The sequence below is a fragment of the Canis lupus genome, chromosome 20 (assembly GCF_011100685.1).
Source record: "Canis lupus familiaris isolate Mischka breed German Shepherd chromosome 20, alternate assembly UU_Cfam_GSD_1.0, whole genome shotgun sequence".
Lineage (NCBI taxonomy): Eukaryota > Metazoa > Chordata > Mammalia > Carnivora > Canidae > Canis > Canis lupus.
The window spans coordinates 41,066,068-41,092,583 of NC_049241.1; the positions used below are offsets into that span (position 1 = coordinate 41,066,068).

The 26,516-nt window shown below is 59.1% G+C and overlaps 1 protein-coding gene across 4 annotated transcripts; it reads left to right on the plus strand.

The window, feature by feature from the left end:
- The first annotated feature begins 1,003 nt into the window (after positions 1-1,003).
- PLXNB1 (plexin B1) lies at positions 1,004-26,516 on the plus strand. 4 transcript variants are annotated; one of them, XM_038566553.1, is made up of 38 exons: positions 1,004-1,100; positions 5,441-5,493; positions 6,066-7,178; positions 7,959-8,141; positions 8,475-8,603; positions 8,700-8,800; positions 9,092-9,224; positions 9,503-9,659; positions 9,913-10,021; positions 10,096-10,204; positions 10,554-11,240; positions 11,442-11,564; positions 11,761-11,883; positions 12,170-12,263; positions 12,339-12,511; positions 12,675-12,826; positions 14,608-14,713; positions 14,856-14,992; positions 15,279-15,455; positions 15,637-15,808; positions 15,993-16,235; positions 16,973-17,149; positions 17,227-17,375; positions 17,865-17,965; positions 18,069-18,286; positions 18,451-18,629; positions 18,777-18,843; positions 19,076-19,222; positions 20,064-20,232; positions 20,500-20,603; positions 20,679-20,763; positions 21,006-21,178; positions 21,382-21,542; positions 21,640-21,787; positions 23,425-23,489; positions 23,631-23,706; positions 24,549-24,623; positions 25,767-26,516. In XM_038566553.1, exons 3-38 carry the CDS (start codon positions 6,072-6,074, stop codon positions 25,869-25,871), a joined length of 6,414 nt encoding a protein of 2,137 aa, XP_038422481.1. In that variant the 5' UTR covers positions 1,004-1,100; positions 5,441-5,493; positions 6,066-6,071; the 3' UTR covers positions 25,872-26,516. The 4 variants fall into 4 exon arrangements, with proteins under 4 accessions (XP_038422481.1, XP_038422480.1, XP_038422479.1 ...); XM_038566552.1 differs by lacking the exon at positions 1,004-1,100 and adding an exon at positions 1,742-1,835; XM_038566551.1 differs by lacking the exon at positions 1,004-1,100 and having other exon boundaries at positions 1,984-5,493.

Genomic DNA, 26,516 nt, shown 5'->3' on the forward strand with positions numbered 1-26,516 from the left:
GGGTACGAGGTGCCACATCTGTGTACAGATGAGGGGAACTGTGGGGTTTGGAAGTCCTGTGTCCCTCTTTGGGATGAGGTAGGTCCTAAAGAGTGTGCACTTGAGTGAATGAGTTTGAGGAGGGGAGGATTCCAGACATGTGGGAGAGGCCCCCCACAGGCTGTGCAGGCAAGAGAGCCAACTGGGCTGAGGTGGGTGGTGGGTGTGGGGGAGTGGTGGAGCATAAGTTAGAAAATGAGGTGGAGGGCCTGGTTTCTCTAATGCCGGAAGCCAGGAATAAGGGAACTGGGGAGGCAGGGCCATGCCAACCCAGGTAATAGAAAGGGGGTTGAAGGAAAGGGAGTGATCTGAGAAGCTGGTGAGAGAGAAATTGGAAGGCAGAGTTGGGTAAATGAGAGCCAAGGCAGATGCTTGATGGGAAGGGAGGATGACAGGTGGCAAAAGAGTGCCCGTGGTGTTGGCTTTTTGGACAGTAGCCAGTGTTGGTGACCTGAACCTTCTGGTTGAGGCTCTCCCTAGCCTGTGGAACCTCTGGGGGCTTCCAGGTTGATTTGTGTGTGACAGATTTGCCTCCCAGGAGGCTATCCCAATGGTCTTGAGCCAAATCCTGCAATAGTCGTAATGGATAGGCCAGGTGCTGGCTCCTCCTGAGTTTGCAGTGAGCTCGCCAGGTTGTGTGCAAAGGGCCCGGCAGAGGGCACAACTGGGCCTCTGCTCAGCAGTTCCTCCCTAGGAAAGCCCAGGTATTTGCCAGGGAGAGGGAGTCCAGACTTGCCCAAGGCTTCCCGGCTTAGGGTGGGGCCAGGTACAGGCCTGGGAGGAAAAGAAGGAAATGTGCCCTTGCTTGTGCTCTTCGCAGCCCGTGTGCCCTCCTTTAACAGCCGGCTAGGTGTGGTATCACCTCCACTTGCCAGTGAGCAAACAGGCGTGTGTGGGGGTGGGGGTCAGGTTACTTGGCTTAGTGGTGGCACAAACCCAGGCCCAACCCCAGAGCCTGTGCTCCTCTCGCACTGCTAGAGACTGGGGCGGAAGGAGGGGGTGGCTGTCAGGGATCCGGGGAGCCGGGGCAGTGGGAAGAAACCAGGCGCCCAGAAGTTCAGGTAAAGAAAGTTGGAGAAGGACGACCCCAAGAAGGGAAGGAGGGAGCTCGGGGCGCTGCGGGGCGGGGGTGCCAAGGGGCGCAGGGAGAGGCCAGGCGCGGCGCCAGCACACCTGTGGGTGCGGAGCGCGCCCCCCGCCCGGCGCCGCCCGGCCCCGCCCCGCCCAGGAGCGCCCAGGAGCGCCCCCGATTCCGGTTCCTGCGCCGCGCGCAGGTGAGGCCCGGCGGGTGGGGCGGGGCCGCCCGCGCTCCGGGCCGCGCCTCTCGCCCCCGGCTCGCCCGGCCGCGACCCGCGTTGCCGTGGCTACCGCCGCGGTGCCGCCTGCGCCCCCCCCGGGAAGGGTCGAGTCCCCCGCCCTCGGCAAGTGCGGAGCCCGCGGGGCTGGAATGCGGGGTCCCGGGCGGCTCGAGGCCGCGCGCCCGGCTCTCGCGGCTGCTTCCGGCCTGGCCTCGGCGGCGGGCGGGGGGAGGGCGGCCCGGCGGGCGCGGGGGGAAGGAGCGCAGCCCGGCCCGGCCGACGCGGCTTTGTCTCCTTTGTTCCCGGTGGTGGCAGCGCCGCGGCGGGAGGGGCGGGCAGCGGGCGCGCTTTTCCGCCCCGCGGTCTCCGGGTAACAGCTGCAGCGCCGCCGGGGCCACCTCGGGGGCGGGGGGCAGCGAGACCGCCGCGCGCAGATCCCGAGCCCGCAGCGGCCGGCGCCCGCCTCGGCGCGCTCCTCCCGCGGGGCCCGGCCGGGTGGTGAGTGCGGGGCCCGGGCCGGGGCCGGGGCCGGGGCCGGGGCGGGGGCGGGGGCGGGGGCGGGCCGCCCGGGAGCGCGGGAGGTGGGCAGCGTCGGTCCAGAAGCCGTCGGGCAGGGGCGGCCCGGGCGCGAGGTGGGCAGCCTCGGTCCGGAGAGTTGGGACCACACTTCTCCACACTGAGGGAAACTCTGGCGGCTCCGCCTGTAATGCGATTGGGAGACAGAGGAGGTGGAGCTGCTCCTCCGCGCCCCCTCCTCGCCGCCGCCTCAGCCGGGACCGGCCGGCCCCGTCCCCGCCCTCCAGGACCACTCGTGGGGTCCTTGCCCTGCGGCCCAGGGAGGAGGGACGAAGAGCCGATGGGGGAGGTCGAGCTTCCCTTTCCAGGCTGCGTTCGGTGCCACCGACAAAGGCAGACTGTGAACCTTGTTGTTGGGCATCTGCAGAGGGGGACCCCCCACCTCCCTGCACGACCCAGTCGTTGGGTGATTGATGAGCGCTCCTGAGCCCTCCAGGGTATTGCAGAAATGGTGGACCCCTCCACCCCGCCTGGACACACAATGCACCACAGCACTGTCCATGAATCTCGTCTCCTGAGTGGACCCTGGGAGCCAAGCAGGAGAAGGGGAAGGAAAGGCCAGTTTCCTACTGATCCCTGTGACTTGGTAGATGAAGGCTGGGTATCCCCCCTCCAGATGTGGAAGGGCAGAGCTTGTTAGCCTCTTTGGTTGGCAAGGACAGCCCCAGGAAGACCCTGGAGGTGCCTTCTCTTTGCAGATAGACGTTGGGCAGCTGTGGCGTTTGCTGAGAGGTTCAGAGAAAGATGGGCCCAGAAGAGACCTCAAGGCAGGCCTACGGCCCGGGTACATGCAGGGTTAGGCTTCGCCTGTGAGTTTGGATGAGGCCTGAGATCTTGTGATCCTGCAAGTTGAGGACATGAGGCTTGGCTCCAACCAGCCTTTTCAGTCTGCTCTGGCCTGGTTATTAATAAAAGTGGGCCTCACACCTTGTCCCTTTGAGAGGCCAAGTGTCCCAGAGAGGGACGTGAGCCCTGTATCTCCCCTCCTGGCCAATTCTTTGGCTGTGAAGTGGGGGATCTCTCCACAAGTAAGGAGCACCTGCTTTGTGCTAATACCTGTCTTAGTTGCTGGGGCCTCTGAATCGAAAGCCACTTTTCTTGCCGGCAAGGAGCTTTCAAGTCTAGAATGGGGAAGGTGGGACAGAGAAAAGTGACCTTGGTTGGTGCCACTCCTGCCAGGCACACACCGTTTCATATTTAATGGTTGGAGCCCTCCTGCCTCCCATTCTACAAACTGGATCTGTAAGGCTCAGCCTGAGGCAGAGCTTCTGTCCACACCAGGGTGGTAGCTGGGCATGTCCATTCCATCCACCATAGGGATCCTGGGAGGGACAGGGAAGGCTCTCCTGGGATATGATGGTTCAGAGTCAGAGTTAACCAGCTAGAGAGGGAGTGGGCATTCCAAGCAGGGAGGAGTGTGAAACAGCTCACAGTTCAGACCAGCAGGAGCTAACAGCATGTGTGGGGGAGCCCTGGCATGGATTGGATGGAAGAGGGCGTGGACTAGAGGGGTTTGACCTTTATTCTTCAGGCCCGGGGCTGCCCCAGAGACTGGGGAGAGATATACTCTGATTCTGCTTGAAGATCCTGTGAGGTAGGAGGGGTAGCCTGGAGGGACTGGGGGCTGCTCTGGCCTGTGAATTCGAATGCCCAGTAGGGAGAAGATGTCACTGCCGGGCCTTTCTTCTTTCTCCACCTGCGGTTAATGGGGAAGAGTCCTGCCTCGGTGACTGAAGAAGCCTGTCACTTTTCCCAGAGTGGCTCAGCCTCCAGCTTCCTTTGTGGCTGGCCAGGAGCTCTTCTGATCCTTTCCATCCTCCTGTGGGCCACTTGACCCAGTTGTGATTTTACATTTGGGGAGTGTCTTGGTTGCTGCCCCTTGAGGGCTGGAAAACCTTGGCACGCAGTAGGCTCTGAGCAAATGTTTTTAAGCGAATAAAGGAGTGACTCTTGGTCTAACCATGGACACTCTGCCCGTAGCACATCCCTGAGCAGGAGGTGGCCGGAGGGAGTGAGCAGTAGCTGAGTGCAGGAGAAAGCCTCTCCCATTCTCAGGCAGACTCTGTCTTCCCAGAGTAAGAAACTTTCCCCCCATCCCTTGGAAACAAGGTGGGGGGCTTCTGGAACCCTGGCCTTGCCATAGTCCTGGGTTCACGACTCTCCCTACTATCCCCTTTCCCCCACCCCCTCGGGTAGCAAACAGAGGCGGCCTTGTTCCTGCTCCCATAGAGCTGCCCTGTTCTCCACACACTAAAAATGGAAACCCCCAAGCTATTTTGGGAGCAGTGCCCAGCTGGGCTGTGGCCACTGCTCCCCTGCTCCCACCAGGCTGCTGGACCCTTCTCTGAGACTTACGCCCAGCCTTCTCATTGCGGGACAGTCTCAGCAGTACCTTGGCGGGGTCTTGGCTGGGAGGAGCTGACCCTGGGCTGAGGGAAGCTCTCCCTCTTGCAGACTGGCAGCTGGGGGCGGGAGGGGCTGGGCAACGTGGGCTGGGCAGAGGCCGAGTAGAAGTTATCTCCCGGCCTGGGAGCAGCATTTCATCAACCTAGTGTTCCTGACTGGGGACCACCCGGGGCTGGGGAAGATAGTGTTGCCATGGTTTTCAGCTCCCAGCAGGCCTTAGCAGGGGCTTACAGGGAGGGATCTGTGAGGAGAGCAGGGACCCAGGGTCTGAGGAGACCCCGGGGGTGGGCAGCAAAGCTGGACATGGTGACTTCTGGGACAAGCCTCCCCCAACCCTGGGCCCTGGCTCTGCTCTGACCTGCAGGAGAAGAAATAGCAAGAGATATGCTGGCTTCCAAGGCTCTGTAGGCCTTAGGGCTCGAACCAGGGAAGTGCGCATGAATCTGTGTGTGTGGGTGTCTGAATGTGGGTGGGTGTGACATCTGCTTGTGTGGAATGCCTGTTTGTGCAATATGTGTGTTTGTGTAAGGAGGTTGTGTCTTTGTGCAGGTGTCTTAAGTGTGTGTGGTATATGGCCTGTGTTTCTCTGTGTGTCTGTGCTATGTGGACGTGTTGCATCTGCATGTATCTGCATGTGTGCAAGTGCCTGTGTGCTTGTGTGTGGGCGTGTGCATGCAGTGCCAGTGGCATGTATGTTTCTTTGTGTATGCAAGCTTGTGTTTCCCTATGTGCCAGTGTCAGTTTGGGCTAGGACGGTCCCTGGCCTGTGTGGTACCTGGGTGCCCTGATGGAGTTTGGGCAGAGGGTGAGAAAGAGTTCCAGGAAGGGAGAAGGAGCTGCAGAGGGACAGGGCCATCCTGGGGTGGGGTGGGGCTGGGCTCTGCCAGCTATGGGGCTCCTTCCTAGCTGCCCTTTCCCAGGCCCTGAGGGTGCCTGGTTCCACTGCCCTCCTCCTCCCTGTGTGGGCTCTGAGGAGGCGTCCCCTGTGGAATGTGTTTGGTGGCTGAGGGCCAGGCTGGGCCCAGTTCCACTGGCAGGCTGGGCAGCGGGAAGGGGAGCCTGGGCTCCCACATGCCTGCAGCCCAGCCCCCAGCTTCATGTTCTGCTATCTCCCTGGCTAGGTGACTCCCACACAGGTCATGCTGTTATCTCCTGATCCAGTCAGCCCTGCCAGGTGAGCCTGACCTCACACCTAGGCACTTGGGAGAAGTGTGACTCCTTCTTATGGCTCTCCAAGGTGGGGTCTAGTTTCTCAGACCCCAGCCCTGGCAGCCTCAACCTCCCTCATCTTGTCATTGGTTCTGTGGTTTCCTTCTGGATTCCTGGCCTTTTCAGAGGGGTCCTCTCAGTGCTCTGAGCCTCTCAGGGCTCTGGGCCTCTCCTTCCCCTCACTTGCTCTCTTGCCTATTCCAGGCCCCAGTCCCCTGGGGTTGGGTTGTTTCCCACATCTCTGCCCCACTGGCCGCTTACCCTCGGACCCTGTGGTGACACAGGCCAGGGCAGGGCAAAGGGGTGGTGGGATGGGATGGAGGTCTCCTGAGACCATAGTGCTTGCAGAAAACGAACAGTGTTGAAGTTACCAGGAAAAGATCTGACCCCTTGCTAGTATGTGGTCCTGGGGTCATCCTGGACCACAGTGCCATCTAAGCCTGGGCCTCCTCTGCTCACTCCCTGGGGTTAGGAGAATCATCTTGGTGATGTGATCCCAACAGTGGCCCTTCAGCACTCCATCTCTCTCCTTGCCAGGTGACCATGCCTGCCCTCGGCCCAGCTCTTCTCCAGGTGTTCTGGGCTGGGTGGGTTCTCACCCTCCAGCCCCCTCCACTGGCTGTTTTTACTCCCAATGGCACGCATCTGCAGCATTTGACACGGGATCCCACCTCAGGCACTCTCTACCTAGGAGCCACCAACTTCCTGTTCCAGCTGAGCCCTGGGCTGCAGCTGGAGGCTACCGTGTCCACGGGCCCTGTGCTAGATAGCAGGGACTGCCTGCCACCTGTGATGCCAGATGAGTGCCCCCAGGCCCAGGCTACCAACAACCTAAACCAGCTGCTCCTGGTGAGCCCAGGGGCCCTGGTGGTGTGCGGGAGTGTGCACCAGGGGGTCTGCGAGCTGCGGCGCCTGGGGCAGCTTGAACAGCTATTGCTGCGGCCCGAGCGCCCTGGGGACACCCAATATGTGGCCGCCAATGATCCTGCGGTCAGCACAGTGGGACTGGTGGCCCAGGGCTTGGCTGGGGAGCCCCTCCTCTTCGTGGGGCGAGGCTATACCAGCAGGGGTGTGGGGGGTGGCATCCCTCCCATCACAACCCGGACCTTGTGGCCGCTGGACCCCCAAATTGCCTTCTCCTATGAGGAGACGGCCAAGTTGGCTGTGGGCCGCCTCTCTGAGTATAGCCACCACTTCGTGAGCGCCTTTGCACGTGGGGCCAGTGCCTACTTCCTGTTCCTGAGGCGAGACCTGCAGGCTCAGTCTAGAGCATTTCGTGCCTACGTGTCCCGAGTGTGCCTCCAGGACCAGCACTACTACTCCTATGTGGAGTTGCCTCTGGCCTGCCAGGGTGGCCGCTATGGGCTGCTTCAGGCTGCGGCTGTGGCCACATCCCGGGAGGTGGCCCAGGGCGAGGTGCTCTTTGCAGCCTTCTCCTCAGCCGCTCCCCCCACTGTGGGCCGGCCTCCGTTGGCAGCTGCCGGAGCATCTGGAGCCTCTGCCCTCTGTGCCTTCCCTCTGGACGAGGTGGATCGCCTTGCTAACCGCACACGAGATGCCTGCTACACTAGGGAGGGCCGTGCCGAGGATGGCATCGAGGTGGCCTATATTGAGTATGATGTCAACTCTGACTGTGCACAGCTGCCGGTGGTGAGTCCCAGCTGATTCCTGTCTGGCATTCACAGCCAAGCAGCTGCCCGAGGACTCTGAAGGGAAACTAGTGGTGGTGTGGGGGCTGATCAGGTCAACGGAGGGAATGTACTTCCATTGTGCCTGGGTGGTGGAGAGATACCTTACTGAAATTGTGGCGCTCAGGTTTTGGAGAGCCATTCATAGCTGGGCTTGGACTGGGCTCTGTAGAGGTGGTGTTTGTGTGGGTAGACTGAGGGTGTTTGGGGTCCTAGGGTATGGGGCAGGGACCTAGAATGTAGGGAGTTAGGCCCTGTTTCAGGTTTTTGAGCAAGAGCCTGGTGAGGTTGAGACTTGTTTGGCTCTAGCTTCTGGATGGATAACACAGGGAAGAAGCCCCACCCAGGGGGACTGAGTGAGGGAAAGGTAGTAGGGGCCTAGGGGAGCAGACCTGGACATGAAGACACAAGCTGGTGGACAAGGGGAAGACTGAGTGCATAAGCTGGGGTTGGGAGAAGGTGGAACTCCAGATGGGTGGGGATCAGGGGCAGGGTAAGGAGCTGCTGGAGCCTGTCCAAGGCAGCTGAGGCCACGCTAAGGATGCAGCTGTGGGCAATGTCAGGGAGGGCTGGCAAAGAGACTGGGTGGGGATGGGGCAGTCTATGGTCTCCCGAAGAGAAGGGTGAGGGGATAAGGCTGTCCTGGAGGCCCAGCAGAGGAAATAGAATCATTTAGGGAAAGCTGGCTGGGCCAGGGGATTGTGATATCCAGGGAGGGCCTTATTAGTCTTGCTGCCTGTAGGATACCCTGGATGCTTATCCCTGTGGCTCAGATCACACGCCCAGCCCCATGGCCAGCCGTGTCCCCCTAGAAGCCACACCCATTCTGGAGTGGCCAAGGGTCCAGCTAACAGCTGTGGCAGTCACTGTGGAGGATGGACACACCATTGCTTTCCTGGGTGACAGTCAAGGGCAACTGCACAGGGTGAGTCCACAGGAAGTACTGGGCTCTGTCCCACGATAAATTGCTGGTGACCAGCCTGGGCTGAACTATGCCTCTGACCCCTAAGGCTGGGATGAAGGATCTGTGACACACCCCTGGCCCCAAGACTAGGAGAGATGACTTATGCTTCTCTTTCCAGGGCTGGGTGGTTTTTATCTATGACTTCCCCATCCCCTCCCCATGGGTTGGGTGGCGTGACCTGTACTGCCTAGGAGAAAGTTCTGCTTGTAAATTGCTTCAGTCATGGGGAGAGGAGAGGGTCTTGGGTCTGTGGCCATGGACTTGGGTACCAGAACTTGTGGTCTCTGATTTCAGGTCTACTTGGGCCCGGGAAGTGATGGCCACCCATACTCCACACAGAACATCCAGCAGGGGTCTGCTGTGAGCAGAGACCTTACCTTTGATGGGTCCTTTGAGCACCTGTATGTCATGACTCAGAGCACAGTGAGTACCAGGCGAGAGCTGGGACCTGGCTGCTGGGAAGGGCCTTGGGCTGGGCCAGGGACCCATGAGTCACTGGTGTTTGGATTGCTGTCATAGCTTCTCAAGGTTCCTGTGGCCTCCTGTGCTCAGCTCCTGGACTGTGCATCTTGTCTTGCTCACAAGGACCCATACTGTGGGTGGTGTGTGCTTCTTGGCAGGTCAGTGCTCTACTGACTCCTGACCCCGATCTATCCCCCAACCCCAGCCTCCTGCCCTAGCACTGCACCTGCATAACTGCCCTGTCCAGTATTCCTGGTCCTTGACCCTTGACTTACAACCCTTGAGCCTTGGATGCCCTACTCTCCTTCCTGCATCCTCCATCCTGGACATCAGAGGCCTGCCAGGGCAGATGTAGCCTAGTGTCACGGCCTGTCTGAGGATCCTGCTGAGGTCCCCAGTATTGGAGGTGCCCTCCCCCATGAAGGTGGATCCCCATCATTCTCATGCAGGTGTAGTCGCCGTTCCGAGTGCTCACGAGGACAGGGCCCAGAGCGGTGGCTGTGGAGTTTCCAGTCTGAGCTGCGTTGTCTGCGAGTGGCAGTTATAAGTCCTGCCAACATCAGCCGAGAGGAGCGGAAGGAGGTGAATGAACAGAGCAGGCGCATTCCTCATAGGGAGGGCTCTGGTGATGGGTCAAGACTTTGAATTTTAGTGTCAGTGGCTCCAAATACCACATGGCCTTATATGAGTCACTTCCCGTTGGACCTTGCTTTCTGTTTCTAACCCAGGCTAAAAGGCAATTGTGAAGGCTCAGGACCCCCAGCCCTTGGGGGCTGCCTGCCCTTGAGCCTGCTTACATTGGACACCCCAGAAACAAGCCCTGGTCTGCTCCAAAAGCCTGTTGTGGCCTTTCTTGGCAGGTTTTCCTGTCAGTGCCTGACCTGCCACCCCTGTGGCCAGGGGAGTCCTATTCCTGCCAGTTTGGGGATCACCAGAGTTCTGCCCTGCTGACCAGTTCTGGTGTGATGTGTCCTTCCCCAGACCCCAGTGAGGCCCCAGCACTGCCAAGAGGAGCCGGTGGGTGAGAGAAGGGGCCAGCCTCCGGGGCCTGGGAGCCCCACCCTCTCATCTTGCCCCAAGGGGTGCATTTGGGGTGAGGTGTGAATCTGGGCTGGGAGCCCTAAAGTAGCACCTTTCTCTGAGTCCCCTGGCTAGTCCCCAAGTCCCTAAAGTATCCATTTTGTGCCCTGTGGACTTCCCCAGACCCTGGGCTCTCCTCCCTGCTGATGGTGCTAACCCCACTCCGGGGCCCCTCTCTCCCGCTTTGCAGACCACGTGTCCGTGAGCGTGGAGCTTAAGTTCGGTGCTGTGGTGATTGCCAAAGCTTCGCTCTCTGTCTACGACTGTGGAGCAGTCACTGAGCTCCACCCGTCTGCACAGTGAGTTCCTCCCCAACCCCCAGCACCTGGGCTCCCCTGTGGTGACCGCTGCCCCATGGCTGTGCTCTGTGCAGGTGCCAGGCCTGTGTGAGCAGCCTCTGGGGGTGTAACTGGTGTGTCTGGCAGCAGCTGTGCACGCACAAGGCCTCATGTGACGTCGGACCCATGATTGTTAGCCAGCAGGTGAGCAGGACCTCTAGCCGGGCCCCACAGGGTTGTGTGGGTTTCTCTGATGGCCCAGGGTCTGTGCACCTACCCACCCGCGGGCTGCTGTGTGTGGCGGACTCACTGGAGTTTGAGGAGAGACGTTTGTGGCTGAGCGGCAGGGGAGGTCTGGGCCTCATGCCCCACCTCAGCACAGATGCCCCTGGAGCCTGCCCTCCCCTCTCTCCTTTGGAGAATTAACGGGCTGTTTTTGTTTCTCTTTCCCTTGGTCTCCTTTCCTCTTAACACACCCTTTGCCTGCCTGCCACCTGCTCCCACGCCTGCCTGCTGAGTGGCCCCTCCTGTCTTTCTCTGCCTCCCCCTTCAGAGCCTGCTTCTCTCCCCAGCCCCTCCAGCAAGAGATGTACCCACCCCCTTCCCATCCCAAAACCCCCAGGCCCCTGTCACCCCTGCTCCTGACCCCCTTCCCATGGAACCTGGGGCCCCTTCCACAGCCACAGCCTCGGATGTCCCACCTGGGGACGGGCCTTCCCTGCTCAGCCCCTGGGGGCCAGGGACAGGTCCTGGTCCCGTACCTGCCTCAGCCTCCACAGAGTCACCTCTCCATGAGGAACCTCCCCCTCCCGACCCCCCCAACAGACCTGGAACCGCTGTCCCTGCCCCCACTGACTCCGGACCCATGGCCACACCCGAAGACCTCTCAGCCTCCCACCCATCGCCCTCAGATGCAGCAGCACTGCCCCCTGCCCCTGCAGACCCCGGCCCCGAGGCCGACCCCTCTGCGGCACTCCTGGACCAGCCCCCCGGCACTGCTCCCGCCACTACTTTCCCAGGGGCCGCTGGCTCCGTGAAGCCTGCTCTGGACTGGCTCATGAGAGAAGGCGGCGAGCTGCCTGAGGCGGACGAGTGGACAGGGGGTGACACACCCGCCTTCTCCACTTCCACCCTCCTCTCAGGTGATGGAGACTCGGCTGAGCACGAGGGCCCTCCTGCCCCCCTCATCCTCCTGTCCAGCCTCGACTACCAATACGACACCCCCGGGCTCTGGGAGCTGGTGAGGCCCAGCCCAGGAAGGAGGCCTCGGGAGGGGACGCAGGGCAGACTCGGCCCTTTACCTGCAATTCTGCATCTGGAGGGTTCAAGGGGCAGGGTGGGTTCTGCAGCTCCATGCTGGCCTGGGCCCCAGGTTCTGCATGGGGAATGGGTGAGTTGACAGGGTGGGCTCCATAGACTGCCTTGCTCTTGGTGTCTGCAGGAGGAGGTGAACCAGGGGGCCAGCTCCTGCCCTTGTGTAGATAGTGTTCAGGGCTCCACGTTGATACCCGTCCATGTGGAACGAGAAGTCCGGCTGCTGGGCAGAAACCTGCGCCTCTTCCAGGTGGGTGCATTGGGTTGCTAGTGTACTTGCAGCCTCCTTGGCTGTTGACCAGCCACACACAAGCCCTGGAGAGCAGGAAGAGAGCTTGGCCCCAAGTCTCAATCCCAACCCAGGGGCTCTACTAGGGGCCCTACGGGGCTCACTGGGCTCAGCTCCTACTACTGCCTGCCCTACCAGCTGTGTTCTCTGCCCCCAGGACAGCCCAGGAGACAATGAGTGTGTGATGGAGCTGGAGGGCCGCGAAGTGGTGGTTGAGGCCCGGGTCGAGTGTGAGCCACCTCCTGATACCCAGTGCCATGTTACATGCCAGCAGAACCAGGTATGGATTATGAATACCTGGGTGGGCAACATGTGCTGGCCACAGGCTGGCTCCCAACCTCAGCTGGCTCACCACACTCATCCTAGCCCAGCTGTAACCCTGTGACCTTGAGGGAGTCTGGGTAACCGGCTCTGACCTTTGACCCTATGTGCCTGAGGTCCCTGCACCTCAACTTTGACCTTGTGTTCCCGCAACTAGTCATTTTGGTCCCTTTTTCTGACCACCCCCTCCCCAGGCCTGATGCCTCCCCCAGCCCCAGGCTCTGACCTCATTCCCATTTCTCCAGCTCAGCTATGAGGCTCTGCAGCCAGAGCTCCGTGTGGGGCTGTTTCTGCGTCGGGCTGGCCGTCTGCGTGTGGACAGTGCTGATGGGCTGCATGGTGAGCTAGTTGGGGCCTCTGGGGGCCTGGGGCTCCTCCACGCCTGCCTCTCACTTTTGTCTCTGCTACCCCCAGTGGTACTGTATGACTGCTCTGTGGGACATGGGGACTGCAGCCGCTGCCAAACTGCCATGCCCCAATATGGCTGTGTGTGGTGCAAGGGAGAGCATCCACGTTGCGTGGCCCAGGAGGCTTGTGGCGAGACTGAAGCTGTGGCCACTCAGTGCCCTGCACCCCTCATCCACTCGGTGTGTTGAAACACTGGTGTGTCCCTTCCTCACCACTGCCTTTAGAGGGAGGGCGGGGGTACTGTGAGTCCAGGGGGCCCAAAGGTGGGAGACTGGAACTGCCTTTTCAGGCTGCCAAAGGTTGACTGGTGGGTGGAGGTGAGCAGTCCACCTCTTGGAACAGGTAGAGCCGCTGACTGGGCCTGTGGACGGAGGCACTCGTGTCACCATCAGGGGCTCCAACCTGGGCCAGCATGTGCAGGATGTACAGGACACGGTCAGGGTGGCCGGAGTGCCATGTGCTGTGGATGCTCAGGAATACGAGATCTCTAGTAGGTGAGTTGGCTGGACCAGTAGGAATTTAGCACACCTTGTAGGCTCCCTGATTGGCTTTCCCACTCACACCTGTCCACCCACTCCCTACTCATCTGTCCTTCCTTCTCCCCCTTTCCTTTTTTCTGGTCACAATGCCTCAGAACTAGGGTTGCCATTTGAAGCCTCAGAGCACTCACCTCTGCTTTGTGCACAGATATGCGTGTTCCTAGTGTGGGCTGCTGGGGAACATTGCTGGACCCAGGCCCAGTCACTGCCTAGAGTCAACAGGTGGCCCTGTCCAGGTGTTCTCACCTGGCTCTCTGAGTGACTGTGGATGTAGCTGTGGTAGCAAGGTTCTCAGACCCCAGATAGCTGGGCTCAGAGGCTGACCTTCCACCTGCTGCTCTTTCTTCTCCAAACATTGCCTCAGGAGGGCTCTTTAGGAGGAGGGACTTGTGGCCCGCATGCTGAGTGTGACTCCTCTGTCCAGTCCCTGGGATCCTGGCTGCCTTCCCAGGGCCTATAGCTGATAGAGGTTCTGGTCATGGTAGCCTGGCTGGCAGCTACAGGGTCCCAGAGGTGCCCACACAGGATATTCCCAAGGAAATATCCACAATCAGCAAATCCCAAACCTGATTGAATATCAGAGTTACCTGGAGAGCCTTTCCAAAGCCACCAAAGGAATGGGTCCTTGGAACCCACCTCAGAGATCTGAATTCTCAGCAGGCCTGTGCTGGGGCCCCATAATCTATATCTTATTTAATTAATTTATTTATTTTGGTAATTTGTATTACATTTTTTTAAAAAGATTTAATTTATTTATCTTGAGAGAGAGAGTGTGAGCAAGCATACACATGTGTGAGAGTGGCTGTGGTGAGGGTGGTGATGAGGAGGGGCGGGGGGGAGGGAGAGGGAGAATCTTAAGCAGGCTCCATGCTCAGCGACACAGAGCTTGATCTCATAATCATGACCTGAGCTGAGATCAAGAGTTGGACACTGTAACTGACTGAGCCACCCAGGCACCCCTCATAATCTGTATTTTAAACCAGACTTTGTTAGAGTATGTGGTTTCCCCCTCACTGAGTCATGGCCAAGACCTTTAGGTGATTGTCTAGATTGTTAATGATTCTAGAACCATGAGACTAAAGTAACTTGAAAAGTGATTTATAAAGAGATTAAAATATTCTCTTGCTAAAGTCCCTCCTAGGTACTTTACATATCACTTGTTCTGTTTTCTGAAGTGTTGGCAGTGAGTGTGACAATGTCACAGAATCGAGCCACTGCCAGGTTCACATTGGGGAAATTAATTTGCCCCAAGCTTTTGTTTTCTGGCTGAGAACCAGCATTTTCTTAGATTGCTCACTTTCCCTTTCCATCTACCCCCAGACCTGACTAGAGGCTTCCAGGGATTTTTTTTCCACGAGGAAATCAAGTTTCCACCCCTTTGCAAATGGTGTGGTGCATGTGGCAGTGGCAGCCAGTTAGGCCATTCATTAGCTGAGCACCTCATCCCCACAGCCTGCCTTGCAGGGCTCCTTGTAAATTTGTGCCACACAGAGAGGTAAAGTCCTCTTTGTTAGAGGGCTTTAGGGTTGGACTTGGATGGTTGAAACTATGAATGTTAATTCTTAGATGCCAAAGCCCTCTGGTGTGCCATAAAGAATTTCCTCCAACGCAAGAAGGTCTCTGTCAACCTTGGGAGTGGGAAGAACACGTGATTTAGTAGGGCAGGGAGGGAGCAGCCGGTCAGTTGGAGGGGCCCTTGGTGCAGCCTGGCACCCCAGCCTGCCCTGTGCCCACAGCTTCGTGTGTATCACTGAGGCCAGTGATGGGGAGGTGGCTGGGGCAGTGACGGTGGAGGTGCCAGGAAGAGGACGCGGTGTCTCAGAGCACGATTTTGCCTACCAGGTGAAGTAGCTTTCCTCAGTGCATCTAGTTTTGCCTTCCTGGGCTTTCCTACTCTAAGGCCTTCTTGTCTGCCCCAGGCTACTCCTGCCTCTCTGTTGGTGGCTTCATGTTTGGCTGTCTCTCCCTGTTCCACTTCCCACAGGACCCAAAGGTGCATTCCATCTTCCCGACCCGGGGCCCCAGAGCCGGGGGCACCCACCTTACCCTGCACGGCTCCAAGCTCCTGACTGGGCGGCTGGAGGACATCAGAGTAGTCATTGGAGATCAGCCTTGTCACCTGTGAGGGCTGCTTCCTCATTCTGCCAAAATCCATGTGCTCTAGGAAGAAGACAGAGGGGTGGGATGCTGGGGAGAACAGAGAGGGGAGAGGGCCAGGTCTACTCTGTCGGAAAGAGGCCAGACCCTTTCTAAGCTGGGGCTGTCATGGGAATGTGGCCTCCAAGCTCACCTATGGAGCTTTCAGTCAGCTGAGGGAAGTAAGCTGAGGTCTGAGTGGGTCCTGTGGCCCAGAATCTTCTGTTTCCCCTTCCTGGCCCTGCCTTCCATTCGTCCCTCCCTGCCCTAGGCTCCTGGAGCAGCAGGCTGAGCAGCTGCGGTGTGAGACCAGCCCATACCCTGTACCTGCCACACTCCCTGTGGCCGTGTGGTTTGGGGCCACTGAGCGGAGGCTTCTGTATAGCCAATTCGAGTACACGTCAAACCCCAATGTCACCTCTGCTGGCCCTGCCAAGAGCTTCCTCAGGTGCTGGGCCAAGGGCATGGCTGCATGACATGTACTGGGGCTGCAGCTCTAGGATGTGGGGAGGTTGCGGAGCTTTCTATGGAGGCTTGACTCCTATGGTACTGGGAGTGGGGGGCATGTGGCTTGGGGCTGGGCTAGCCTGGTTCTCCTAGCCACCCATGGGTCATGGTCTGTGTTGCAGTGGAGGACGTAAGGTATGGGTCCATGGCCAGAATTTGGATGCGGTCCAGACACCAAGAATCCGAGTGACTGTGGCCCCAAGAACCCTGCAGCCTTACCAGGGGCTTGGGCGGAGGCGCCGTGTGATCCCGGAAACCGCATGCTCCCCCGGTGGTTCCTGTGGCGGTCATCATGTAGGATATCCGTGGGCATCCCCCATGTGCACTGGGCTGGCCATCACCCACATCACCCCACATGCCACCCTGTGCACAGCCATGGTTGGCGGGTACCAAAGAGGCTATCCTTCAGTCTTTGCGTGACCTCCTTCCTACATGGCTCTCAACTGATCCTCCCCCGTTTTTCCTCCCTCTGCCCCAGTTTGAGGAGCCGTGCCATGTGAATTCCTCTCAGCTCATCATGTGCCACACGCCTGCCCTCCCAGGCCTGCCTGAGGACCCCTGGGTCCAGGTGGAATTTATCCTTGATAATCTGGTCTTTGACTTCGCAATGCTGAACCCCACACCCTTCTCCTATGAGGCCGACCCCACTCTGCAGCCCCTCAACCCCGAGGATCCCACCATGCCGTTCCGGCACAAGCCCGGGAGTGTGCTGTCTGTGGAGGTACTGTTCCTGCTCACACGTGGTGGGGCCACATGACCCTTCACTTTGCTGGGCACTACTGCTGTGTGTAGGGGCATGACAGCAGAGCAAGGACCTGTGCATGGACCTGGCTCCTTACCCTTAATGTGGTGAGGGCTAAGGGACCAGTGGTGGGCTGCCCAGCCTGACACATCTGCCCGGGGCTTGGGTCCTGTAGCCTGGGTCCCAGCACACTCTGTGGCAGGAGTCTGAATGGCTGCATGTAGATGGTTTGGCACACGTAGTAGCTGGGTGGCACGGTACACAGTAGGCGCCTGGGCTAATGCCCATTTGGCAGCTTGACTCAATGTGGACAAACAGTTGGCATGGATTCTGACACATATAGTAGGTGGGCATTCTGAAACCCATCATCATGCACCGGGTGGGCCAGCAGACACAGCAGGGGATCTGGCTTTGTGAGGTAACTGGGCGGGATTCGGGGGCAACTATAACTGTCTGGATTTTTAGCTCTGGAGAAGTAAAAGTGTGAGGCAGGAGGATGGGAAGGGCAGAGGAGGGTCAGGGGACAGCTTGGAAGATACCCATGGACTGTCACCTCTCATGCAGGGGAAGAGGTGCTGAGGCACCATCAGCCCTGCCCCTAGGGATGGGTGTCAGGACCATCCTTCCCACATTTAGGGGGAAAGGATCTGAGTGACCACCAGCAACTCCCCTTAGGGAAGAGTTCTGAGTGATCCATCAGTGACCTCGTGTTCCAGGGGGAGAATCTGGACCTTGCAATGTCTAAGGAGGAGGTGGTGGCCATGATAGGGGATGGCCTCTGCGTGGTGAAGACGCTGACCCGTCACCACCTATACTGTGAGCCCCCCATGGAGCAGCCCCTGCCCCAGCACCATGCCCTTCGAGAGGCACCGGACGCCTTGCCTGAGTTCACGGTCAGTAGGTGGGCTGTGGGCTGGGCCAGGCACTGGGCACGTGCTGAAACCTTACTCACAGGTGCCTTCCTGTGTAGGTGCAGATGGGAAACCTGCGCTTTTCCCTGGGCCATGTGCAGTATGATGGCGAGAGCCCTGTGGCTTTTCCCATGGCAGCCCAGGTGGGCTTGGGGGTGGGCACCTCTCTTCTGGCTCTGGGTGTCATCATCATTGTCCTCATATACAGGTGGGTGCAGCTGGATGTGGCTGGGCTGAGGCTGGATGGGAAGGGGAGACTAGGCCAGGGGTCAATAAACACATTGCCTGTAAAGTCCCAGAGGGTACCAATTTTAGGCTTTGTGGGCTGAGTGGCCTCAGTGGCTCAGCTCTGCTGTTAAGCATGCAGAAGCAGCTATAGACGATATGTAAACACACGAATGTGGCCGTGTGCCAACAAATCTTTGCAGAAACAGGCCGTGGGCCGGATTTGGCCTGGTTGTAGTTCCTTGATTTCTAGGCTAACCCCGGGGCTAGCCTGCGGAGAGGGTGTGACTTGCCCAGGACAGGACAGTCTAAATTATTTTTGGGCTAAGTCTTGGCTTGGCTGGGCATGGCCATGTTGGACGGTATCAGCCTGGTCCAGGGTGAGGCTGGGGTAGATAGGCCTGGGCCAGGGGCACCAGAAAGGGCTCTGGCCTTGTCTGGCCTCCCCCTTCCTAACCTTGGTGCTGAGCAGGAGGAAGAGCAAGCAGGCCCTGAGGGACTATAAGAAGGTCCAGATCCAGCTGGAGAATCTGGAGAGCAGTGTGCGGGACCGCTGCAAGAAGGAGTTCACAGGTGAGGCCGCCGGCAATGGGCCTGAGCACCCTCCGGGGCTCTGCCTAAGGCTGTTCCCACAGTGTGGGATCCACACCCAAACCTGGCCTCCTCTGCTCAACAGACCTCATGACTGAGATGACCGATCTAACCAGTGACCTTCTGGGCAGTGGCATCCCCTTCCTTGACTATAAGGTGTATGCTGAGAGGGTCTTCTTCCCTGGGCACCAGGAGTCACCCTTGCACCGGGACCTGGGTGTACCTGAGAGCCGGCGCCCCACTGTGGAACAAGGCCTGGGGCAGCTCTCCAACCTGCTCAACAGCAAGCTCTTCCTCACCAAGGTGCCACGAGGCCCCCCACAGACCTCTCCACAGGACAAAGCGGGTTGGTGGGGGGGGAAGAAGCGTCTCCTGGCCCCACCCCTTCTGCCCCGCCCCCTGCCCTTTCTCTGTCCCTCCAGTTCTGAATGGGACCCTCCCTCCTCCTCCTGTCTCCCTGGCACCAGTTCATCCATACCCTGGAGAGCCAGCGCACCTTCTCAGCTCGGGACCGCGCCTATGTGGCATCTCTGCTCACCGTCGCACTGCATGGGAAGCTTGAGTACTTCACCGACATCCTCCGCACCCTACTCAGTGACCTGGTGGCCCAGTATGTGGCCAAGAACCCCAAGCTGATGCTGCGCAGGTCTGTATGGCTGTCGAAAGCCGTAGGGTTAGGTGTCTCTAAGGGCTGGGGCTAGGAGCTGAGGCAGAGCTCCTAACCCTCTGGGGGTTTGCTGCTGCTCAGAGCCCCAAGGCCCTGACCCTGCCCCAACCTTTCCCATCATCCTAGGACAGAGACTGTGGTGGAAAAGCTGCTCACCAACTGGATGTCCATCTGCCTATACACGTTCGTGAGGGTGAGAAAGACAGAGGTGGATGGGGCTTGGGCTCTGCTCCAGGTTGGGGCAGGACTCTAAACTTCTCGGCTTCTAGTCCCCATGCAGCTTGTCTGCTCCTACCCAGCTTGTCTATGTCACCTGGGGCCCCTTGTAGCCTGTCCTCTGCCTCATCGTGGGCCATGTCCCATACAACTTCCTTTCATGCCTGTTACCTGCCCTGGGGGTCCTCACTGCCACGTCACTTCTCTAGGACTCGGTAGGGGAGCCTCTGTACATGCTTTTCCGTGGAATTAAGCATCAAGTGGACAAGGGACCAGTGGACAGCGTGACTGGCAAAGCCAAATACACCCTGAATGACAACCGCCTTCTCAGAGAGGATGTGGAGTACCGTCCCCTGGTGAGGGAGGGAGGAAGCGAGTGGGAAAGGGATACAGGGAGGGAGGAAGAGACTGCATGAACACATTTGTGCAACAATGGTGTCAGCCCCTGGTGAGGATGAAGACAATGAGTGTGTGTGGTCATTATGAATGTATGTGTCTGGCTTGCAGATAGCCTGACTTCCGGCTGGCTGCTGGAAAGAGGCCCTTAGGTGGGCTTAGCAGGACAGAGTCTTGAGGACCAGTCCTTGAGGCAGAGGGACTTGAGGATAGGACCTCAGGCTTGGGATGGGGTCTGTGTGGACACAGCCAGGGTTTGGGGAGCAGTCCAGGTCCTTGCACTGAGCCAGGGCCTGAGTGTTTGCCTGATTGGTGTCATGCCAATGCTGCGATGCACCCACCAAGCCGGGCGCCAGCTCTGTCAGACCTTACGTCTCTTCCTCTGGGTTGCCTTCCCTTGGTGGAGTCCCTTCCTTAGTGACCCACATGGGGTACCCCTGGGAAAATCTCATTCAGGCTGCACCAGCCCTGGTCCTCTCTCAGGCTGGTAGGGACTTGTCACTTCTCATGCAGGCTTCTGTCAGGTGTCTCAGCTTGTCCGATTGAACCAGGAACCTGGGGACCTGAGTTTTTTCTGCTGTTCAGCCCATAGACATTTTCTTAGTGCACTGTGCTAGGTGTTGGGGTCACAGAGGAGGGAGCTGCTGTCCCAGGGAGTTGGGGGGCGAGTGGGTAAAGAGATATGAATTAGGGACTCTGGTGCCTGGAGGTCAGAGGCAGTGGCTTCCTCCTGGGCTGTCTGCGCCTGGGTCATTCCGCGTGTGGCATGAGCCCTAATTGTTCCTGTGGATACCCTGGTAGACCCTGAATGCACTGTTGGCTGTGGGGCCTGCCGCGGGAGAGGCCCAGGGTGTGCCTGTGAAGGTCCTGGACTGCGACACCATCTCCCAGGCCAAAGAGAAGATGCTGGACCAGCTTTATAAAGGAGTGCCTCTCACCCAGCGGCCAGATCCTCGCACCCTGGATGTTGGTGAGGGTGGAGGGGAAGGGTAACCTGGGGGACTGAGCCAGAGTGAAGGCTGGGCTCGCCCTGGGACCGGGCCTGCAGGGGCAGAGGTGGGCTGTGGAATACCTCTATACAGAACCTCTCCCATGGTGAGGGCACCCCCCCCCCCCATCCTACTTTTTGCAGAGGTTGGGTGATGTTGCCCCCTGATGGTGGAGCTCATAACCCTGTGGAGGGACACAGGAAGGGTGTCCCAGGAGCCCTAGACCAAGTCCCACCTTGCTCTTGCAGAGTGGCGGTCTGGGGTGGCTGGGCATCTCATTCTTTCTGATGAGGATGTCACTTCAGAGGTCCAGGGTCTGTGGAGGCGCCTGAACACCCTGCAGCATTACAAGGTGGGAGGGGTGAGAGCGGAAGGAGGGGTAGGGTGGGGTGGGGCTGGTGGAGGGGTCACGAGCTGTGGTTAGCAGGTCCCAGACGGAGCAACTGTGGCCCTGGTCCCCTGCCTCACCAAGCATGTTCTCCGGGAAAACCAGGATTATGTCCCTGGAGAGAGTGAGTACTCCCCCACCACCCCCGGTCCAGCGCCCACCCAATCTCCATCCTCTGCCCTTGCTTCGCCCAGTCCCCAGTAATGGGGAAAGCCCTCTGGACCTTAGGATGGGCTTGTGTCTACTTCCCTTCCACCTGGAGAAGCCCTCAACCCATGCGTCCACTCCTGGAAGTTGGCAGGAGCCTGGGGGCCCAGGGAAAGTGGTACCTGATGAGGGGTGATGAGCTGTGGGGTCTTGGCACAGGGACTCCCATGCTGGAGGATGTGGATGAGGGGGGCATCCGACCCTGGCACCTAGTGAAGCCAAGTGAGGAGCCGGAGCCTCCTAGGCCGCGGAGAGGCAGCCTTCGGGGCGGGGAGCGTGAGCGAGCCAAGGCCATCCCTGAGATCTACCTGACTCGCCTACTGTCCATGAAGGTGGGGCAGGAGGGATGGGTTGGAGGCTGGGGTCAGGGACAGGACAGGCAGTAGGTCTGGCTTGTGGGGGAGGATGGCTACTTATAGGATTTGAGGGTGGTGTGGGGTGGGCATGGGTGTAGTACCCCAAGGCATCTGGGGCTGGGCTGGGGCTGAGGTCCCCTTGCTGAGTGCACCTCCTCTTGTGCTTACCCCCGCCCCAGGGCACCCTGCAGAAGTTTGTGGACGACTTATTCCAGGTGATACTCAGCACCAGCCGTCCCGTGCCACTTGCTATTAAGTACTTCTTCGACCTGCTGGATGAGCAGGCCCAGCAGCACGGCATCTCTGACCAGGACACTGTCCATATCTGGAAGACCAACAGGTGAGGGTGGGGCTGGAGCTGGTTGGGCCAGGTGTGTGTGGGGTCTTCTCTCCTGCCTCCCCAGCACACTCATCGGCCATGCTTGCCCTGCCCACAGCCTGCCGCTAAGGTTCTGGATAAATATAATAAAAAACCCGCAGTTTGTGTTCGACGTGCAGACATCTGATAACATGGATGCAGTGCTCCTGGTCATCGCACAGACTTTCATGGATGCCTGCACTCTGGCCGACCACAAGCTGGGCCGGGTGAGTGGGTCAGGGTGGATACGGAGGGCATTATGGGGTGGGGTAGTAATGGGTCAGGGATGGGTGGTGCTGTGTGTGCACAGATTCCGGAATGTCAGGGAGGAGGGCTGGGGAGGCCTCTGACTCCAGCGCCAGGCCAGGCTTTGTCCCTGAGCTCCCTGGAATGTGGCAGTGCCTCAGTCTTCAGAGATGACCCCTCAGGAACCAAATCCACCAGGTGGCCTGGAGCTATTCTGTGACCATAGAATCCACCTGTTCACCTGGAAACCACCTGGTGGCCCCGCATCACCTCAGGCTCCCCCTCCTCCAAATCGTAGCCAGAGGCCCAGCGATCAGAAGTGACCCCTGCTTCTTTCTCATCCCCCACACTCAGAGGTGGAGGAGGTGTCTGCCTGCCAGTGCAGTAGACAGGAGAGGCCAGGGCAGTGAGTGCCAGGCGTGGAGCAAGGTGCTGGGGAGGGGAGCTGGGAGCACATAGGAGAGGCCAGGGCTTGTCTGATAGCACGTGGTGGTGGTGGTGGAGTGTTGTCACAGTGGTAAGAGCCAAGAGAGTCGCATGACAGATAAGGGGTCACTGCTGCAACTGCTCAGGCCCTCAGCAGACAGGGCTGGTGGCTCCTCAGGCCCATGAAGGGAACCTGTTATCTCTTGAGAGATCTATCTCTCGATCTCTGTGGAGAAACAGAATGTTAAGTTCTACTCTGTAGTGTTGTCTTTGGGGCCCATTTTTGTTCTGTGCGTTCTTGTCAGCCTATAATGAGCTGAGAAGCACAGGGTCCCACCAGGTTCCAGGGGCCACCTCAGGTGAATGCTGTGTGGTGGCTGGGTTTTTGCTCAACCTTCACACTGCCGACCCCTCCCACCCCCCACCCCGCCCTTCCCAGCAAAAGTGCAAATGCTTGCTGAGTAGCTCAGGAATAGTCCAAACTAGGAATGCCAAAGGTCCCCCTCACGGAGTGTTGGTGAGGAGGCTTGCATGCTGACTCAGGCCGAGGACTGTGACACTGCCCACACAGGGCTGGTGCCATCTTGCCTTACCCTCCTGGCTGCTGTAGGATGAGGCAGCAGGTGCTGAGTACGGAAGTGTACTGCCCAGAACCCACTGCTTCAGGGGCCGAGCTGGGATTGGAACCCACCTCTTGGTGGAGGATGTGTCTGTGTGTGTTAAGACGTGGGTTCTGACTTGAGAGACCTGCTTCAGGCACCAGCTCTACCCCTCAGGGTGAAGTGATGTGGGGCGATTTACATTAATTTTCTGGATCAGTTTCCTGATTTTTAACATGATTATGTGGGGAATGAGCAGCATGTGGAGAAGCAGCATTAGGATTCCACAGAGCACTGCCCCCCCACCCCCATGCCTGTTCCCTGCTGGACGCAGGCAAAGGCATGGGGAGCTGAGAAGTGACCTTGGAACAATTTGGGGAGAAGCTCCAGGTGACAAAAGCCGAGACTGGACATCGATGGAGGCGAAGGGGTAGAGGAGGTCCTTGTAGAAAGAAATGGGTCAGAGGGACCAACCATCCCAGTTGCTGGGGATTGAGGGGTTTCCTGGGATATTTAAAACTGAAACAGTGCTGGGAAAATTGGGACAGTTGGTCACCCTAAGGGGGCTCTCTTTCTTTCCTGCTGGTGCCCAGGACTCCCCCATCAACAAACTTCTATATGCTCGAGATATTCCCCGTTATAAACGGATGGTGGAAAGGTATGAGGGCGAGGAGATGGGTCTGGAAGAGGGATGAGTGGACAGATTGATGGATGTTTATGGCTGCAGCCTAGGGGTGGGCCCTGGTGGGGTGAGGAGTGGCTCATTTACCTGGCAGCTGCCGTATCTGGTCTCTGGCAGGTACTACGCAGACATCAGGCAGACTGTCCCTGCCAGTGATCAAGAGATGAACTCCATCCTGGCTGAGCTGTCTCGGGTACGGCCCTCCCTCTGCTTCTTGGGTTGGGCACAGGTGTCCTGCCGTGAGGGTCCTGCTCTTTTGCAAGGAAGCCCTTGGGGCCTCAGCAATCCCATGAGCTGGTTGGGGCAGGACACATCATCATAAATGCAGAACGTTCCACTGGCCCCTATAAAAGGCCAGGGCTCCCAACATCTCACTGCAGAGCAGCAGAGACTTTTCCTGGCAGCTGCCACCTAACCTGACTCACCTGGCTAGTTGGGTGCCTACAGCCTGTGCTGGGATCTGGGGACAGTGCATCCAAGGCAGCGAGGTGGCTGGGATTCAGCCCCAGGCCTGCCCATGTCTCCGTACTGCTTCCCTCGGGGGTGTAGATGTGCCCCCACCTACTCCTAAACAGCCCCGGGGAACTTATAAACAGTGCATCTGAAACAATGATGCACACCACAAGCACACGCAGTAACAACTGCAGCTACAATTTGGTGGTGTTGCTGGGGGGTGCTTTGTCCACTCGCCTGGCCCCCAGGGGAGCTCCACAGGTTAGGTGCATCAGCGCCCTTGTCCTGACGAGGAGGTGCAGATTCAGAGATGGCTCTGTGGAGGGGCCTGGTGTGACCTCACGGAAGACGTGAGGGAGATCAGAGCTGACCTATGCTGGGTCACAGCCCGTAAGCGGCACCCGTCCCTGCTCAGCCCTGTGACCACTGGGGCCCTATTCACGCTGCAGACCTGGGAGCCCTGGTGTGTAGATGGGGCTGCCTGCCGCAGGGCCTGTCCCCTCCGCCACCTCCTCCCCCGTTTCCCAGGCGTCCTGTGGCTGGTGACACATTACTCTCTCTCATCTCTTGTCTCCTCCCTAGAACTACTCTGGGGACCTCGGGGCACGAGTGGCCCTGCATGAGCTCTACAAGTATATCAACAAGTACTACGACCAGGTGGGCAGAACCCTGGGCCCTGACCCCTGCCGGGGCCCCCCAGGCACAGAGCAGGCTGGGGAAGCACTCTGTGGGCCTGGGCCCTGGAACTGGCTGTGCTCTAGCCTGTCCTCGGGTTACCTCCTCAGCAGCGGCAGGGATCCCAGACACTGGGGCAGGGCCCCTGGGGCATCTGCCAGGGCCTGGAGGTGGTGTGGGGGATGTGCTGGGAGGGACACACAGCTGCCCCCTCTGCCCCCACCTCGCCCTGGCCTGCATCCCTCCCCGAGTCCACAGTGGCAGTGTGCCGTGCGCGGCCTCCTCTGTGGGATGCACACGCTGCCAGAGAGGAGGGTCCTGCCAGGGTGGGCACGGGCACAACCAGCCAGTGAGGGGGCTGTCTGGGGGATCCCTGGACTGGGCCTCGGGTCCAAGTGCCCACGAGTCAGCCTGCTAAGTGCCTGCAGAATTGTCCACCAGCCACATGGCCGTTGCTGTTCAGAGATGAGGCGGTGCCTGCCTCGTGGTCCAGGCCTGGAGTGAGGACAGTCATTCCATAAACGTGTGACACAGAAATGTGAACTCCAGGCACCCCGGTCTTGCTCCAGCAGTGCAGGCAGGGAGGGAGGGAGGCAGGGGTCTGTGGTGCGTCATGTGCTCTCATGCAGTCAGGGTAGGGACCCCCCCGACCCCATCTGCCCTGTGACAGCTGCCATGTGTCCTTCTGTAGTTGCTGGTATTGGGTTAGCATCTGTCCTGCCATCAGTGAGCTCCATGAGGGCAGGATCACGTGTGTCCCATCATCGTGGGGTCCCTGCTTCTTGCAGGGTGGGTAGGAGGAGCCAGGGTGGCTAGAACAGGGCTTCTAGGGGGCTCGTGGGGACCAGGCCGGTATAGTGGGTGCAAAACGATTTTACCAGTGGAAATGAATGTTTGTTACCGTGAGTGCTAAGTACTAAGTACTGAGTACTGAGTAAGTTCTCTCCTCTCTAATCCCCAAAACCCTATGCTGACTTCACCAGCCAGGCACTGAGGAAGTGAGGTAGTTCATTGGCTTTCTGGGGCTCCTTTCCCCTGGCTGTGCTGCAGTGTCTGAGGTGGCCAGCTGACGTCTGCGGGTGAGGGTGGTGGCGTGCTCCCCTGACCGGCCACTCTCTGTTGCAGATCATCACAGCCCTGGAGGAGGACGGCGCAGCTCAGAAGATGCAGCTGGGCTACCGGCTCCAGCAGATCGCTGCTGCTGTGGAGAACAAGGTCACAGACCTGTAGGGACCTGGCTAGCCCTGGCTTGCCATTGCCTCAGCCCTGCCTGAGCAGCCCGGGAACCGTGAGGGAGAAGTCACCTTCTTAGATGCCTGTAGTGCCTGACAAGCAGAGTTAGTGGAAGGTGGCTTCCAGTCTCCTGGGGCCTCTGGCCTGGGCCCTGCTGGACCTACCTCGCCGGCCTGGGGCCTTCAGGCTGACCGGGTGGTGCCCAGCCTGCTCCCTGAGCCCAGTGACCCTGTGGGCTGTTTTGTATGCGAGGTCTGTGTGTGGGGAGTCAGGGACTAAGGGCTTCCGGAGAGTGGCTGGAAGGGCCTCCAGCCCCTGGAGAGACTGTACTGTTCCTGAACACTGGCCTTTATCCCACTGGGATTCGGAAGGAGAGGAGGAGAACCCCACTTCCTGTCCCATCCTCCTCCATCATCCCTGACCTCAATTTAGTTGCCTCCGGCCTTGCTGCTGCCACGTCCCTAGGTCCGAGAGATGAATGCCCTTGCTAGGCCACTGCAGACTGACTCCTCTGCAGGGCTGGCTGCCTCGGGGCCACCGTGCCTCAGAGGCAGCCAGTGGTGAGGGGCACCTGCTGCAGGGGCCTGGACGAGAGTGGTGGCCCCACTGACCCAGCTCTTCATTAAAGGATAACACTCTGAA

What these genes read in the sequence shown, in the direction of transcription:
- PLXNB1 (XM_038566553.1), top strand. Translation starts at nt 6,072, where the DNA reads ATGCCTGCCCTCGGCCCAGCTCTTCTCCAGGTGTTCTGGGCTGGGTGG. An exon ending in GGAGATCAGCCTTGTCACCT is followed by an intron (nt 14,993 to 15,278) that starts GTGAGGGCTGCT and finishes TCCCTGCCCTAG; the next exon opens with GCTCCTGGAGCAGCAGGCTG. An exon ending in CCGACCACAAGCTGGGCCGG is followed by an intron (nt 21,788 to 23,424) that starts GTGAGTGGGTCA and finishes GCTGGTGCCCAG; the next exon opens with GACTCCCCCATCAACAAACT.